This window comes from Balaenoptera acutorostrata, chromosome 11 (genome assembly GCF_949987535.1).
Source record: "Balaenoptera acutorostrata chromosome 11, mBalAcu1.1, whole genome shotgun sequence".
NCBI lineage: Eukaryota > Metazoa > Chordata > Mammalia > Artiodactyla > Balaenopteridae > Balaenoptera > Balaenoptera acutorostrata.
In genome coordinates, this window is record NC_080074.1 from 87,406,170 (window position 1) to 87,422,969 (window position 16,800).

The 16,800-nt window shown below is 35.4% G+C and overlaps 1 protein-coding gene across 6 annotated transcripts in view; it reads left to right on the forward strand.

Annotated features, from left to right (window-relative positions):
* Positions 1-16,800, forward strand: part of SOX5 (SRY-box transcription factor 5) — a 389,242-nt gene that overhangs the window by 163,880 nt on the left and 208,562 nt on the right. For all 6 annotated transcript variants that reach the window (XM_007194842.2, XM_007194844.2, XM_057557363.1 and 3 more), the window contains one exon: positions 15,322-15,408. In XM_007194842.2, the coding sequence (XP_007194904.1) occupies positions 15,322-15,408 (87 nt within the window). The remainder of the gene's footprint in view (positions 1-15,321; positions 15,409-16,800) is intronic.

Sequence of the window (16,800 nt, forward strand, 5' to 3'; positions counted from 1 at the left end):
TTATTTTTGGTCTTCGTTGCTGCGCGCAGGCTTTCTCTAGTTGTGGCGAGTGGGGGCTACTCTTTGTTGCGGAGCACGGGCTCTAGGCACAGGGGCTTCAGTAGTTGTGGTGCATGGGCGGAGTTGCTCTGCGACATGTGAGATCTTCCCGGACCAGGGCTCGAACCCGTGTCCCCTGCATTGGCAGGCAGATTCTTAACCACTGTGCCACCAGGGAAGTCCCCTATGACATATATTTTTAAAAGTAGTCTGCTAACTCAGTACATTATGTGCACTAAAAGCAAAGAGAATAGTTTTGTACATTCATTTAATTCAGAAATTAAAAGAATATACAAACAGACTGTACATAACTACCTTTATACCCAGTGCCTTTAACATTAAGAATGGTTAAGTTTCTGGTAATATATGAAAAATGAAAGCAAAACTATGCTTTTCTCTTTTACTATTTTTCCAGATTTTTTCTTTGCTTCCTTTTTCTTTCACTTGTTCCTTCTTTTTTTTTTTTAACATCTTTATTGGAGTATAATTGCTTTACAATGTTGTGTTAGTTTCTGCTTTATAACAAAGTGAATCACCTGTACATATACATATATCCCCATATCTCCTCCTTCTACGTCTCCCTTCCACACTCCCTATCCCACCCCTCTAGGTGGTCACAAAGCACTGAGCTGATCTCCCTGTGCTATGCAGCTGCTTCCCACTAGCTATCTATTTTACATTTGGTAGTGTATATATGTCCATGCCACTCTCTCACTTCGTCCCAGCTTACCCTTCCCCCTTCCCGTGTCCTCAAGTCCATTCTCTATGTCTGCGTCTTTATTCCTGTCCTGCCCCTAGATTCTTCAGAACCTTTTCTCTTTTTTTTAGATTCCATATATATGTGTTAGCATATGGTATTTGTTTTTCACTTTCTGACTTACTTCACTCTGTATGACAGACTCTAAGTCCATCCACCTCACTACAAATAACTCAGTTTCGTTTCTTTTTATGGCTGAGTAATATTCCATTGTATATATGTGCCACATCATCTTTATCCATTCATCTGTCGATGGACACTTAGGTTGCTTCCATGTCCTGGCTACTGTAAATAGAGCTGCAGTGAACACTGTGGTAGATGACTCTTTTTGAATTATGGTTTTCTCAGGGTATATGCCCAGTAGTGGGATTGCTGGGTCGTATGGTAGTTCTATTTTTAGTTTTTTAAGGAACCTCCACAATGTTCTCCATAGTGACTATCAATTTACATTCCCACCAACAGTGCAAGAGGGTTCCCTTTTCTCCACACCCTCTCCAGCATTTATTATTTGGAGATTTTTTGATGATGGCCATTCTGACTGGTGTGAGGTGATACTTCATTGTAGTTTTGATTTGCACTTCTCTAGTGATTAGTGATGTTGAGCATCCTTTCATGTGTTTGTTGGCAATCTGTATATCTTCTTTGGAGAAATGTCTATTTAGGTCTTCTGCCCATTTTTGGATCGGGTGCTTTGTTTATTTGATATTGAGCTGCATGAGCTGCTTGTAAATTTTGGTGATTAGTCCTTTGTCACTTGCTTCATTTGCAAATATTTTCTCCCATTCTGAGGGTTATCTTTTGGTCTTGTTTATGATTTCCTTTGCTGTGCAAAAGCTTTTAAGTTTCATTAGGTCCCATTTGTTTATTTTTGTTTTTATTTCCATTTCTCTAGGAGGTGGGTCAAAAAGGATTTTGCTGTGATTTATGTCATAGAGTGTACTGCCTATGTTTTCCTTTAAGAGTTGTGCAGTGCCTGGCCTTACATTTAGGTCTTTAATGCATTTTGAGTTTATTTTTGTGTATGGTGTTAGGGAGTGTTCTAATTTCATTCTTTTACATGTAGCTGTCCAGTTTTCCCAGCACCACTTATTGAAGAAACTGTCATTTCTCCATTGTATATTCTTGTCTCCTTTATCAAAAATAAGGTGACCATATGTGTGTGGGTTTATCTCTGGGCTTTCTGTCCTGTTCCATTGATCTATATTTCTGTTTTTTGTGCCAGTACCATACTGTCTTGATTACTGTAGCTTTGTAGTATAATCTGAAGTCAGGGAGCCTGATTCCTCCAACTCTGTTTTTCTTTCCCCAGATTGCTTTGGCTATTCACGGTCTTTTGTGTTTCCATACAAATTGTGAAATTTTTTGTTCTAGTTCTGTGAAAAATGCCATTGGTAGTTTGATAGGGATTGCATTGAATCTGTAGATTGCTTTGGGTAGTATAGTCATTTTCACAAAGTTGATTCCTCCAATCCAAGAACATGGTATATCTCTCCATCTGTTTATATCATCTTTAATTTCTTTCATCAGTGTCTTATAGTTTTCTGCATACAGGTCTTTTGTCTCCTTAGGTAGGTGTATTCCTAGGTATTTTATTTTTTTGTGGCAGTGGTAAATGGGAGTGTTTCCTTAATTTCTCCTTAAGATTTTTCATCATTAGTGTAGAGGAATGCAAGAGATTTCTGTGCATTAATTATGTATCCTGCTACTTTACCAAATTCATTGATTAGCTCTAGTAGTTTTCTGGTGGCATCTTTAAGATTCTCTATGTATAGTATCATGTCATCTGCAAATAGTGACAGCTTTACTACTTCTTTTCCGATTTGGCATCCTTTTATTTCTTTATCTTCTCTGATTGCTGTGGCTAAAACTTCCAAAACTATGTTGAATAATAGTGGTGGGAGTGGACACCCTTGTCTTTTCCCTTATCTTAGGGGAAATGGTTTCAGTTTTTCACCATTGAGAAAGATGTTGGCTGTGGGTTTGTCATATATGGGCTTTATTATGTTGAGATAAGTTCCCTCTATGCCTTCTTTCTGGAGGGTTTTTATCATAAATGGGTATTGAATTTTGTCAAATGCTTTTTCTGCATCTATTGAGATGATCACATGGTTTTTATTCTTCAGTTTGTTAATATCACGTATCAATTTGATTGATTTGTGTATATTGAAGAATTCTTGCATTCCTGGGAAAAACCCGACTTGATCATGGTGTATGATCCTTTTAATGTGCTGTTGGATTCTGTTTGCTAGTGTTTTGTTGAGGATTTTTTGTTCTATGTTCATCAGTGATATTGGCCTGTAGTTTTCTTTCTTTGTGACATCTTTGTCTGGTTTTGGTATCGTGATGGTGGCCTTGTAGAATGAGTTTGGGAGTCTTCCTCCCTCTGCTATATTTTGGAAGAGTTTGAGAAGGATGGGTGTTAGCTGTTCTCTAAATGTTTGATAGAATTCACCTGTGAAGCCATCTGGTCCTGGGCTTTTGTTTTTTGGAAGATTTTCCATCACAGTCTCAATTTCAGTGATTGGTCTGTTCATATTTTCTATTTCTTCCTTATTCAGTCTCGGAAGGTTGTGCTTCTCTAAGAATTTGTCCATTTCTTCCAGGTTCTCCATTTTATTGGCATATAGTTGCTTGTAGTAATCTCTCATGATCCTTTGTATTTCTGCAGTGTCATTTGTTACTTCTACTCTTTCATTTCTAATTCTATTGATTTGAGTCTTCCCCCTTTTCTTCTTGATGAGTCTGGCTAATGGTTTATCAATTTTGTTTATCTTCTCAAAGAACCAGCTTTTAGTTTTATTGCTCTTGGCTATCGTTTCCTTCATTTCCTTTTCATTTATTTCTGATCTGATCTTCATGATTTCTTTCCTTCTGCTAAGTCTGGGTTTTTTTTGCTCTTCTTTCTCTAATTGCTTTAGGTGTAAGGTTAGGTTGTTTACTTGAGATGTTTCTTGTTTCTTGAGGTAGGATTGTATTGCTATAAACTTCCCTCTTATAAGTGCCTTTGCTGCATCCCATAGGTTTTGGGTTGTCGTGTTTTCATTGTCATTTGTTTCTAGGTATTTTTTGATTTCCTCAGTGATCTCCTGGTTATTAAGTAGTGTATTGTTTAGCCTCCATGTGTTTGTATGTTTTACAGATTTTTTTCTTGTAATTGATATCTAGTCGCATAGTTTTGTGGTCGGAAAAGATACTTGATACGATTTCAATTTTCTTAAATTTACCAAGGCTTGATTTGTGACCCAAGATATGATCTATACTGGTGAATGTTCCATTAGCACTTGAGAAGAAAGTGTACTCTGTTGTTTTGGGGTGGGATGTCTTATAAATAGCAATTAAGTCCATCTTGTTTAATGTATCATTTAAAGCTTGTGTTTCCTTATTTGTTTTCATTTTGGATGATCTGTCCATTGGTGAAAGTGGGGTATTAAAGTCGCCTACTATGATTGTGTTACTGTTGATTTCCCCTTTTATGGTTGTTAGCATTTGCCTTATGTATTGAGGTGTTCCTATGTTGGGTGCATAAATATTTACAATTGTTATCTCTTCTTCTTGGATTGATCCCTTGATCATTATGTAGTGTCCTTCTTTGTCTCTTGTAATAGTCTTTATTTTAAAGTCTATTTTGTCTGATATGAGAATTGCTACTCCAGCTTTCTTTTGATTTCCATTTGCATGGAATATCTTTTTCCATCCCCTCACTTTCAGTCTGTATGTGTCCCTAGGTCTGAAGTGGGTCTCTTGTAAACAGCATATATATGGGTCTTGTTTTTGTGTCCCTTCAGCCTGTCTATGTCTTTTGCTTGGAGCATTTAATCTATTTACATTTAAGGTAGTTATCCATATGTATGTTTCTATTACCATTTTCTTAATTGTTTTGGTTTTGTTATTGTAGGTCTTTTCCTTCTCTTGTGTTTCCTGCCTAGAGAAGTTCCTTTAGCATTTGTTGTAAAGCTGGTTTGGTGGTGCTGAATTCTCTTAGCTTTTTCTTGTCTGTAAAGGTTTCAATTTCTCCATCAAATCTGAATGAGATCCTTGCTGGGTAGAATAATCTTGGTTTTAGGTTTTTCCCTTTCATCACTTTAAATGTGGCCTGCCACTCCCTTCTGGCTTGCAGAGTTTCTGCTGAAAGATCAGCTGTTAACCTTATGGGGATTCCCTTGTACATTATTTGTTGTTTTTCCGTTGCTGCTTTTAATTTAATGTAATTTAATTACATGCTTTTGCATGTAATTTTTGATAGTTTAATTAATATGTGTCTTGGCATGTTTCTCCTTGGATTTATCCTCTATGGGACTCTCTACACTTCCTGGACTTGACTGACTATTTCCTTTCCCATATTAGGGAAGTTTTCAACTATAATCTCTTGAAATATTTTCTCAGTCCCCTTCTTTTTCTCTTCTTCTTCTGGGACCCCTGTAATTCGAATGTTGGTGCGTTTAATGTTTTCCCAGAGGTCTCTGAGACTGTCCTCAATTCTTTTCATTCTTTTTTCTTTATTCCACTCTGTGGTGGTTATTTCCACTATTTTACCTTCGAGGTCACTTATCCATTCTTCTGCCTCAGTTATTCTGCTATTGATTCCTTCTAGAGAATTTTTAATTTCATTTATTGTGTTGTTCATCATTGTTTGTTTGCTCTTTAGTTCTTCTAGGTCCTTGTTAAACGTTTCTTATATTTTCTCCCTTCTATTTCCAAGATTTTGGATCATCTTTACTATCATTGCTCTGAATTCTTTTTCAGGTAGACTGCCTGTTTCCTCTCCATTTGTTTGGTCTGGTGGGTTTTTACCTTGCTCCTTCATCTGCTGTGTGTTTCTCTGTCTTCTCATTTTGCTTAACTTACTGTGTTTGGGGTCTCCTTTTCACAGGCTGCAGGTTCTTAGTTCCTGTTGTTTTTAGTGTCTGCCCCCAGTGACTAAGGTTGGTTCAGTGGGTTTTGTAGGCTTCCTGGTGGAGGCGACTGGTGCCTGTGTTCTGGTGGATGAGGCTTGATCTTGTCTTTCTGGTGGGGAGGACTGCATCCAGTGGTGTGTTTTGAGGTGTCTGTGACCTTATTATGATTTTAGGCAGCCCTTCTGCTAATGGGTGGGGTTGTGTTCCTGTCCTGCTAGTTGTTTGGCATAAGATGTTCAGCACTATAGCTTGCTGGTCATTGATTGGAGCTGGGTCTTAGCGTTGAGATGGAGATCTCTGAGAGAGCTTTTGCCATTTGATATTACGTGGAGCTGAGAGGTCTCTGCTGGACCAATGTCCTGAATTCGGCTCTCCCACCTCAGAGGCACAGGCCTGACACCCGGCCAGCTCACCAAGACCCTGTCAGCCACTCGGCTGTTGGGAAGTCTGAGGTCTTCTGCCAGCGTTCAGTAGGTGTTCTGTAGGAGTTGTTCCCCATGTGGATGTATTTCTTATGTATTTGTGGGGAGGAAGGTGATCGCCACTTCTTATTCCTCTGCCATATTGAAGGTCTCCTCCACTTGTTCCTTTTTAAATGAAAATGCTTTTTACACATTGATTTTTTTGCTGTTTTGCATATTGGGGGTTCACAGCTAGTCTTACCTTGCACAACTTTGTTCACTGTTGATTAGATTATATCTAAGCTTGCGAACATTAAATGCCATTTTGCAAATAAAACTATTGTATTTTCTCATCTAAAATTACTCTAAAAATGACACAATCCAAAATCCATGAAAGGTTATGAGAGACCAAATATAACAAGTTGTTAAGGCAGATGGACTACTTTGGTTGAGAAGGCTGTGTGCAAATTTAGACATATGATTTTAAGCAAATCAAAGGATTTTTTCTTAATTTTAAAATCTGATGTTCTGTATCAGAACATAAAAATATAATTTGAGTTATAAGTAGCTTTTCAGCGCAACTGTTCGACTACCTGAATATCACAATTTCTGATTTATCGTATGAATCATGTCAGTTTTTATTGTTCATATCTTTTCAGGCATCTGGCAAGCTGAGATTGCGATTTGTTTTCACATATGTTGTGATAGAGAAGATTCAGGATGTGTAGTGGTTTAGCATCAGGCTGTATGCGCTTTAATTCTCACTTCCAGTGGTAAAACATTCTGTCATATTTTTAAAGTATTGGAATTCTCATTCTAATGTATGTTAAGTGGTTTTCTATTTCTATACTTTTTGTATTTCCTTTATCATCTCTGCCACCCACCTTCCCAATTATAAACAACAACAAAATTCTACAAATATGATCATTAATTTTTGTTTTCAGCATAGTCTAGATATCTAAATAAATGGATGGTTATCTGAATACAATCTTACAGTAGGATAATTGCTTCATTTATAATTCAAATACATATTTAGGTAATTCTTTTCTTAAATATATTGGTAGGTATATATAATATGCTTAGATCTATGTGTCTTTACTAAACTGTGATGTGGTTAAGCTATCTTAAACTTTTCCTGTTTGTTTATAAATTTCTTCTGAAATTTTCAGTCTTCTGAAATTAAGACTTCATTTGTCTTAAATATTCCTGATTCTCATATACCAGTTGCTATAATTTAGTTCTTATGGCTTGTCTTCTATTTTTCTTTCTTCTTCTATCTCACATATATGCAGTTGAGAAATACTATTTCAAATAAAACATATGGAAAATAACAGATGTATTACAGTTGGTCTCTGAGAAAGTTGGCTATTCGCTGGATGAAATAGTCTTGAGAATCTTTTATTGGAAATATTTTAACTGTTATAAACTGACTATTAATTGATACCATCATGAACACCTTCCTCCCAATTTTCTGTCAAGTTGCCTTTGCTTTCCTATTGTACCTCTCTTGCCTTAGTAACCTTTTTGCTTCCTCCTACTCTCCACTCTCACCCCTCTAATTGTGACTAATGGCTAGAACCTAATACACATTTCACCACCCACACTTTGCTGACAACATAAATTATTTGGATAAAGATGGACAATATTCATTAGCTGTGTGTTCACTTTACTGAAAGAGCTTACACAGGAGTGCCACACTCTCCCATTTTTATTAAAAGTTAAAATGCTTTTCCTGTCTTGGGGGTTAGGGTGAGTTAGCCATGATAGAGGACAGGGCTACAGTGCTAATAAATAAAAATAATAAGTATTACCACTGGTTGAGTGGCCCTGGGAAAAGAGACTACAAAGCTATTTGTTGTTCCCTTTCACTTGTCAACAGCACTGGCTTAAAAGCTTTAGCCATTGTTGAGGACCTAAAAGAACCCTTGGAAAGTTAGAAAGACAACTGTCAAAAAAGAAACTCAGGCAAAGATTAGTTGAGTATTTTTGTATTTCTGTGCTGTTTTGGGACAATTCATATGTTAACCTAATGGAAGTGACAACAGTCTTTATCCCTCTTACTACTACAGCTCTTTCAATGTCATCTTTATTGACATGAACCAACTGAAAAATTCATAGGAATGACAGATAAACCAGTGAAGCTAAGGGTTATGAATCATTTTCATAAAAATGTGTAGAGGTAGAACTATTACCCTTTGATGCAGTTTTGATTTCTAGGTAGTTTTAGTGATGGGCAGAGTGAAGCATATGTATATATTTTTCATTTGGATTTTAACATAGATCCCTTGGGTTGTTGTATACTAAGTTGTAGTTGTAATGTTAGTCAACCTTTTTAAATGTTACTGTGTGCCCAGCACTGTCTTAAGCATTTTACATAAATTATTTCATTTAATTCTTTTGACAATAGTATAAGTATAGTTATTATCCCCTTTTATAGACGAGTAAATTGAAGCATAGAGAGGTTAAATTACTTGCCAAAGGTCACAAAATTAGTCATAGTAAGTGATGGAGTCATGTTGCATGACATTAAGTTTTTTTTACATTTAGTAGCAAAACAAAGATTTTGTACATGAGAAAAAAACTCCTTGCAATTCCTTTTTGAAATGCTGCCCTCAAATTACTTATGTTATTTTTTTCTGGGATCTAATATTTAAAACAAGAAAAAAAAGAGTGGTTTAGTCTATGCAAGGAAATGCACTTGCTTTCTGAGTGATGGAGTGGATAAAACTAGGAGAGTTTCATAAGTCTGTCTCTTAATGGATATTTTGTGTAGGAAATATAGAGCCATCTTTTGAGGAGAAAACCCAAGTTTATTGATATGTAGCAGTTATAGCATATTGATTATGTTATATTTAATCATGTAATGAAAAACTATTCTTCTAAAGTATGGTATAAGGTTGGATATAATTGAACAGGTGTGTTAACAGTTATAGCCTGTATATTGAGAAAATTCAAGCCTGTGGGTAATGATTTAGATATTGCAATATTCCAAAAACTGGTTGCACATTAAAAATTTCAAAACTTGAGTCAGCAGGCCAAAGAATTTTTTTTTCTCTTAACTAAGCTCTTATTAAATTTCAAGTGGAAACAAAGAAATGTTTTGGCACTACTAAAAAGTAAAGTATTTCTAGAGCTTAATTCACTTCAGGATGATTACATATAAAATGAGGCTTATTGAAATCCTAATGCTTTGGAATTTCACATGTGTTTCTATTGTGTGTTGTGGTGTGTGTTATTTTTTAACATTTCCTAGAAGAACTTGACATTTCCAGTAGCGGACTAGCTATAGTGCTTGGCTAATGAGACTATTACAAGGCCTTCTGGTCTTCAGTGCCCAGATACTCTCCAGATATGTAGAAGTTTTAATATTACTTCCATTGCATTGTTTGATATTTGCCCCCAAATGTTGTCTAGACATGCAGCTATTGTCAACATGAATTGAACTCTTACTGGTATATGATTTCCAGATTTAGCCCAACCTTCCCCTCAAAAATAATCTTATTATCAGTAATTGAATAACTAAATAGCAAGACTGTAATTAGCTTTTTGAAGAAAACTATAGTTAGCCAAATGTACTAACTAACATTTATAACTAACTATTCTATATTTTCATGGAAGCCATCAAGTGAAAGCTTCCAAGGGGAGATTATTGAATTAACGGTACCTAATTCTAACAGATGTTCACCACCCACACCACCTATCATCTAATTATTGTCTAAAACTAGATGAGGTGAATAAAACTGGACTAACATTTTATTTTTGAAAAGTTTGACTCTTTATTAAAAGAACTTATTGTGGTGTGTGGTATATGGAAAAGAACACTAAACTAGGAGTTAGGCTTCAAGTGCTGCCTTCATCATTAATTAGATTTATTATCTTAGGCAAGTTTTAACCTTAATTTAGATTTTCAGTCTGTAAAATGAAGGGTTTGATCTAGACTATTTATTACCCAACTTGTATTGAGCAAAACAGTTATCTCCCAACACTAGTTTCCTTGGTCAAATATTTAAGTAATACTATATAATCCATAACTCACTTAAAGATTGACAGTCTGTTAGCACATAAAGTGATCTAAATCTTGTAAAAAAAAGAAATGTAAATTTGTTTAATGTTAATTAGATTTACATGACAGTGGAATGCTTATTTTATTTGTTTGCTTTAGTTTTACTTGTAACCAAGCAATTTATGTTGGTTACAAGTAAACCAACCAACATAAATTTATGTCCAGTATATGTTTTAGTAAATTAGTTTTGTGGAATGCTTATCTAAATGTTATCTAAAGCTCCTTCCAGGTTTGAAATGCTGATTCTATGATATGAATAATCGACATATGCTTTTACTTCTTGACTTTGAAGGAGTTATTAGTATATTTTTGACGTTCAGCCATATTGTTGTTCCTTCCAAAAGACAACTTTCATCCCTAAATGTACACCCTATCACATGTCAGGAATAACACAGCTTAGTTTAAGCCACAAAATTAAAGTATAAACAGTGGTAGATTTGGTATGACCTAACTCCTGGGACTTTGTTTAAAAAGTCACATATTATACATACATATTTTTTGCTTGTTCGATTTTTTCAATGAGCTCTGCCACTGCAGCTCAAGGGAGATTAAGGAAAAAAAAAAAAACCTACATAAACACAAAGCAAAAACCTGAGCTTGTGTGTACAGCTACTGCACTGGAGCGAATGTGGTTTAATTCTTGGCACTGGGAGCTTGTTGGAGAATTACAATATGTTGGCATGAGTCTCTGGGTTGAGTCTCACTGTTCCAGATGAGGGAGTCAGTCTTAAGGGTGTTTGGCACTGAAGGGAAAAAGGAGTGAGAGTTATAGGGAATGAGCAGGCCCTAAAGAGACAGGATGCTGTTGTAACAATGGCTGGAACATTTAGGGGGGCCATTCACTGGTGGGGATTGCCATAGGCATTGATGTGAAGAACCATATGTGAGTAAAAGAGGCAAGGGTAAGAAGGGAAAAGCAAGCAAACATATCAAAAGGGTCCTGATGGCAGAAAGAGACAAAAGTAATCCGGTTAGAGTCATCTTACTGTTAATGGATTGACTGATAAGGATAGCTTCCATTTCTCTCTAATTTATCTTACAGCTTATTTCTTAATATTTATTTTATTTTCTCTTTAAAAATATATATGCATTTACCTTACCCCTAAAAAGACAGATTCTCTAATTAAGAGGCTGTGGTTTTGTATTCCATCTGTTCTACTTTCTGGCTAGGTAATGCTGGGCCTTGGTTTTCTTTCTGAGCCTTAGTTTTCTCATCTGCAAAATGGATAAAATGATAATATACACCATTGACAAATTATTGTATCTGACAGCATTCTGTAAACTGAAATGCCATGCAAATAATAATAACTATTATTATCTGTCATGCTAATTTTAATACAGAGAGCTCTAGCTTTAATTTTAATGATAATCATGATACTCCAATGCTTGGGACAAGTAAATCTCAAGAGACTCTTTAAAGTGTTTAAAGTAAAACTATGACACATCTTAACATGAAAATAATGGCTAATCCAGAATTTGAACATTTGGGAATAACCATATGTCCAGAAACATACCATACTCACAGTTTAAAATACAATTCTACATGTATTTTTTTTAAAATCACATCTTAGAAAGTGGAATATTTAATAGGTAACTACTATCTCTTTTACTTCATAAGCACTGAAGTAGCAGTTACATAATTGTGTCAGATTTCACTTTAATCATATTCACACATTAATTAACAGGTATATTATAAATATTGAGATTTTGCCATTTGATCATTCACAGTTTTGATCATTTATATTCTATGGGATCTTTACCATTTTCAGAGAAATTCAGTCATTGGTACATGTCCATTTATTGTGATCATTATTGTGAGATCATTTCATACCACTTCTTCATGAACTACCAGTGGAAATAAACTCAAACAGTAGCAGTTGTAGAATATTGAACATGGATTTGCTTAAAGCTCTTTGTTTTACAGTAATTCAGACAGAGAGGTGAAGTAGGTGAAAAGATATGCTTTTGGTCCCCCTGAGCTAGATAGTGTTAAAGTCCTGGTGAGAATCCATATTGTTTGACTTATAGCCCAATAGTCCTTCCACCATATGAATACATTTTCATTTCAGTGCATATATCTGCTATATGGTCATAGGTTTTCCTTAAATCATCCAAAATTCTAAAGTTCAAAGTCATATAGTGGGACTACATCCTGAACATATTGAAAATTGTAAGGAATCTTGGCTTTTAATCTCATCATGCTGCCCATAGGTACATGTTACCCTGGGATATTCAATTTATCCTTTCAAATGTTTACTTCGTCCATCCACTGGAGTTAATAACAATAGTTTTTCTGACTGTCCATGGCTGTTTTGGAGGTGAAATGCAGTAATGTGTGTTTACTAAAAAGAGCAAAGGCTTTGGGATCCAGTAAGTTGAACTTAGCTCCGTATTGGGCAAGTCACGATATTTCTCAAAGCTTTGGTTTCTTAATGGTGAAACAGACGTACCAATAGCTAATTCAGGAGATTATTATGAGAAGTTTGAGATACCACATGTAAAGGACCTGGTACACTGTTTCTCACTTAACCCTCAAAATGGCAGCTATCATTATCGTCATCAACAAGAGACTTAGGAATTTGTAGGGAAAAAAATAAACCTTAGTCCAAGACTCAGCTCTACCCATTACATATGGTGAAACCTCAAACAAATCCTTTTCTTCCTTTGGCTTTTTTTTTAACCTGAAAGATGGATATAATAACACAATCTGAGTCTTACAGGTTTTTGCTTTGATTAAATGAGAGAATACGGGTAAAAGCATCTAGCATAGTTCCTGGCACACAGGCTGTTCAATAAACGTTTATTGAATCTGAGTTTAAAGTATATACCTCATCCAAATTGCAAGTATTATTGTCTTTATTCATCCACAGGCATGACAACCCTGAGTTAGATATATTTCTGATTTTACATCTTGCAAATTACTTGGTCTTAAAGAAGTTATTCATTTTTTTCTGTAGTGTATGTTAAAAGTCAGGTACTTGAAAAAATTGGCTTTGTATGAGAGCCTCCTATCTTTATGCAAGTTAATAGAGAGGCCAGGAATGTTGTGCAGGTTTCAGAAATCTGGCGGCTGTTTCTTTAACTCTGCAACTTAGACAGAAGACTTCTGTTTCTTTATGAGCACACTACAGTGAATATTTTGTCTAGCTGCAGGGGAAAAGCTTTGTCATGGACTTTGCAGACAATAGCCTTAAAAGTAAAATGGTCTGCTTTTGGTGCCGGGAGGTTCAGGGGCCTATTGTTAGTGCACAATGGATTTCTATTGCTGCATTCCTGCTTTGCAAGGTTTGTTAGCTTTTAATGACTGACGGTACTCTACTGCAAATACCGTATTGGTTGGACCCTGTTTACATGCTACTCAAGAATTTTTGTAGAGTGCTGGAAAAAAGAAACAGTGGTATTTGTTTGACCTACTCTGATAAGGTTTAAAAAGTGATTTCGCTCACCAAGTGTTTACTGTGAATGTAGAAACATTGGCTATCCCTGCAGAAGTATTTTAAAGTTACTTTTAAAGCCTCAGTGAACAGAAATATTGATTACAGTAAGAAGAGATTTAATGCATTTTATTACTCAGAATTGTCATTACCATTTTCAAAACAATGTGGTATAGAAATAGGGATATTTTAAGAAAAAGTAAAAGTAAAATCTTTAGGATCTTTTTTCCTTAAATGTGAAAAAATAGAAAGATATATTTTGTTACAAAGGAAAAAAACATTTCACACATTCCATGTAAATGTGCACACAGTAGTTGTGGTGTGTGTGTGTATGTACACACTATACATACAGGCTATGTGAAGAAGTAATCATTCAGAGCTTTTCACTATTTTATTTTCCCCAAGTTTTTGACATCTGAAAAAGAAGCAATCCATGCTGCCACAGTTTTTCCAAAGAAAATTTCACCTCCCATTCGTTGAAAACTCCACACAGGCTTTGTGACTCTGATAGCTGATGTCTTTAAGATGAGGGCCTGAGAAAAGTAGATAGCATTGGCCAAGATGATGCTGAAGACGCTTCAAAATGCATTTTATTGTGGGGAAAATTAATGCGTTTCTAATAATCTTAGGGTCTCTAGGCCAGACGGTCCCTTTGATAAGTTAACATGTACTCCCTTTATGCTCCTAGTAGGGGGTAAACAAATGTCTGAACAAACACAAATACGCATAAACACCAATGTGGAGAATGGCAGTGTGTGTCTTCGATCTAGATAATAAGTGTGGGTATTGTTATTTAGATGGAGCATACTGGGACACTTATCTTTTAGTACACACCATTTTCTAACTGAATGCAGTGCTAATCGTGGGATTGAAAGCCATTGTAATTGTGTACCCATCTAAATGCTGACAAGAATATACAATTACATTATTTGGAACTGAGTTTAATGTTTCGGAGTTTTATTAGCATTTATATTTACTTATACATTAAAATTCAACACAAAAGGAGAGATCAAAACCATGTGACATATAGAAACAAATACCAGACTACCGCATAACCCTGCTCTCTAAAATCTGTGTGTCCTGTCTTAATACAGGGCGTTTTAAAAGAGTGCGATACAAATCTGAAATAAGCAAATAATAAGTTTCCATTATAGGCATTACTTACTTGTCTAGATTCTGCAATCTTTGTAAAGCTTCTTTTACACCAACTCTTTTTTATATGTTCACGGTACTGGCAAATCTTTCCACAGTGTGCTCACCACCACACGATGTTAAACATATATTATGAAGTGGATGTAATTGTAAACACACAGAGGGACATAATTACATGTAGCAGATTTAAGAGCTAATTCTTTGCCTTTTTTTTACTCTGCATTTTATCAACATAATTATTTTTTGACTGCAGACTAACACCCTGAAATTGACAAGCATCCATTATAGCAGGAATTTGTTCACCAAACTGGAAAACAATGAACTGCAGGTTTATATGTACCCATTGTCATAAAGAATTAGTACGGCTTTGTTCCACAAGAGGAAAAAGCTAATGATTTTGAAACAGCAGGTGACAAAACACATTCTTTTTTTCCTCCCCTGTTATCAGTTTGTTGATGAAGTCATTATGAACTGGGGCCAGGGTAGGGATGGCCTTATTTTTAGCAGATAGACTTTTAATGAGCTTCGTTATAAAGATAGTCACATTGATTTGCTTACCTGTTTTTTTTTCTTTACTTAGAAACCCCCAGTATTGAAAAGCTACTATCAAAGGACTGGAAAGACAAGCTTCTTGCAATGGGATCAGGGAACTTTGGTGAAATAAAAGGTAATATGTTTGCAATTATTTTGATCTAAAATGTACCGAAATGAATCTGATATTTAGAAATATTAGTGGTGATAAAGTACTTCTGCCCCTATGCACTCTGTCTTTGGTGTTTCTTCTTTCTAGCTTGAAAAGGGATGTACAATGGTTCTTATTTTCTCTCTGTGCCTTATAATAGTATGTTTTTTTAACAGAATAACCCCACTATATCTTTAACAGTCTTTGATTTTCATCTTTTTTTTTAAATTTTAAATGACTTACTTTATAAGTACAAATGCATCTACAGCAGGGTTAAAAACTGTATGAGATGATTTTATACATTCTACATATTAGAAGTATGAATATACGTAATCTCCACTTAAAACCAGGAATGACAAAGGGAGAAGGTGTAATTCCTCATATAAAAATAAAATCAAGTGATGCTTTCAATTAATTAAAAAGTGTGTTTTCTCAGAGCATAGCAGGCAATCTATGGTTTTCTATTTGTTACCAATAGGACACTTTGGAATCTGAGTTCTAAAGGATTAATTTTAAGGAAAAACTACTTATTAATAGTAATATATTTTGTTATATATTACTCTGTATATTTTTGATAGAGGCTGAATATATATTTTAAATATCACCAGATTTATATTGATATAAATATAGAAATATGTGTGTAAATAACTTTTTTTCATATGTGTGTACGTGCAAGTGTTCTCCCACTGAGAGGCAATCATCTCTCTTAAGGCTTTACTACATCAGAGCATCCTGGAGAAGGGCGAAGCACAAATCAGTCTTCTCAAATGTTTGACTTACGTGATGTCAATATCTCTGTTTGGGAAACTTCCATAAAATGTTTGATTGAGTATCTCACTTTTCATCCATATATTTGGAGTTTACATATATTCAGGCTATGAGTAGGTGTGAATGGGTGGTGAGAGAATGAATTCCTGCTAATCAGCAAATTAAGTAACCAGAACCTATAATGGAATGAAATTCAAACAAGTAATAATTAATATCCCTTAAAGAGCTTGAAGACAAAGTTTAAACAGAACAGAAAAGTTTCATTTTCTGAGGCAGCAAGTCCTCTATTTTGTTGGATTTTAACCCATTTGCACCTGAGATGCAGGATGTATTCTCCAAGGTTCTTTATTCTCCTGTGACCTGGGTAATAACTGAGCAGAGCAGAGAAGACCGCCTGTTCCAAGCCTTGTGATCTCGTTCCATTGGAGGACAAACATTTTTCCCTCCCTCCTTTTCCTCACAAGTCTAACTTAAAAGCAGCAACAGCAGTGATGATAAGCTTAGAGGAAAGAAGCTCAGCTGTCCTTTCAGGCTTGCCTGTGGGGTTAGTTCAGGAAGCTGCAGTACAGTCACAAAAGAAGTTTCTGTCTTTAATTTCGAGTTTTTTAA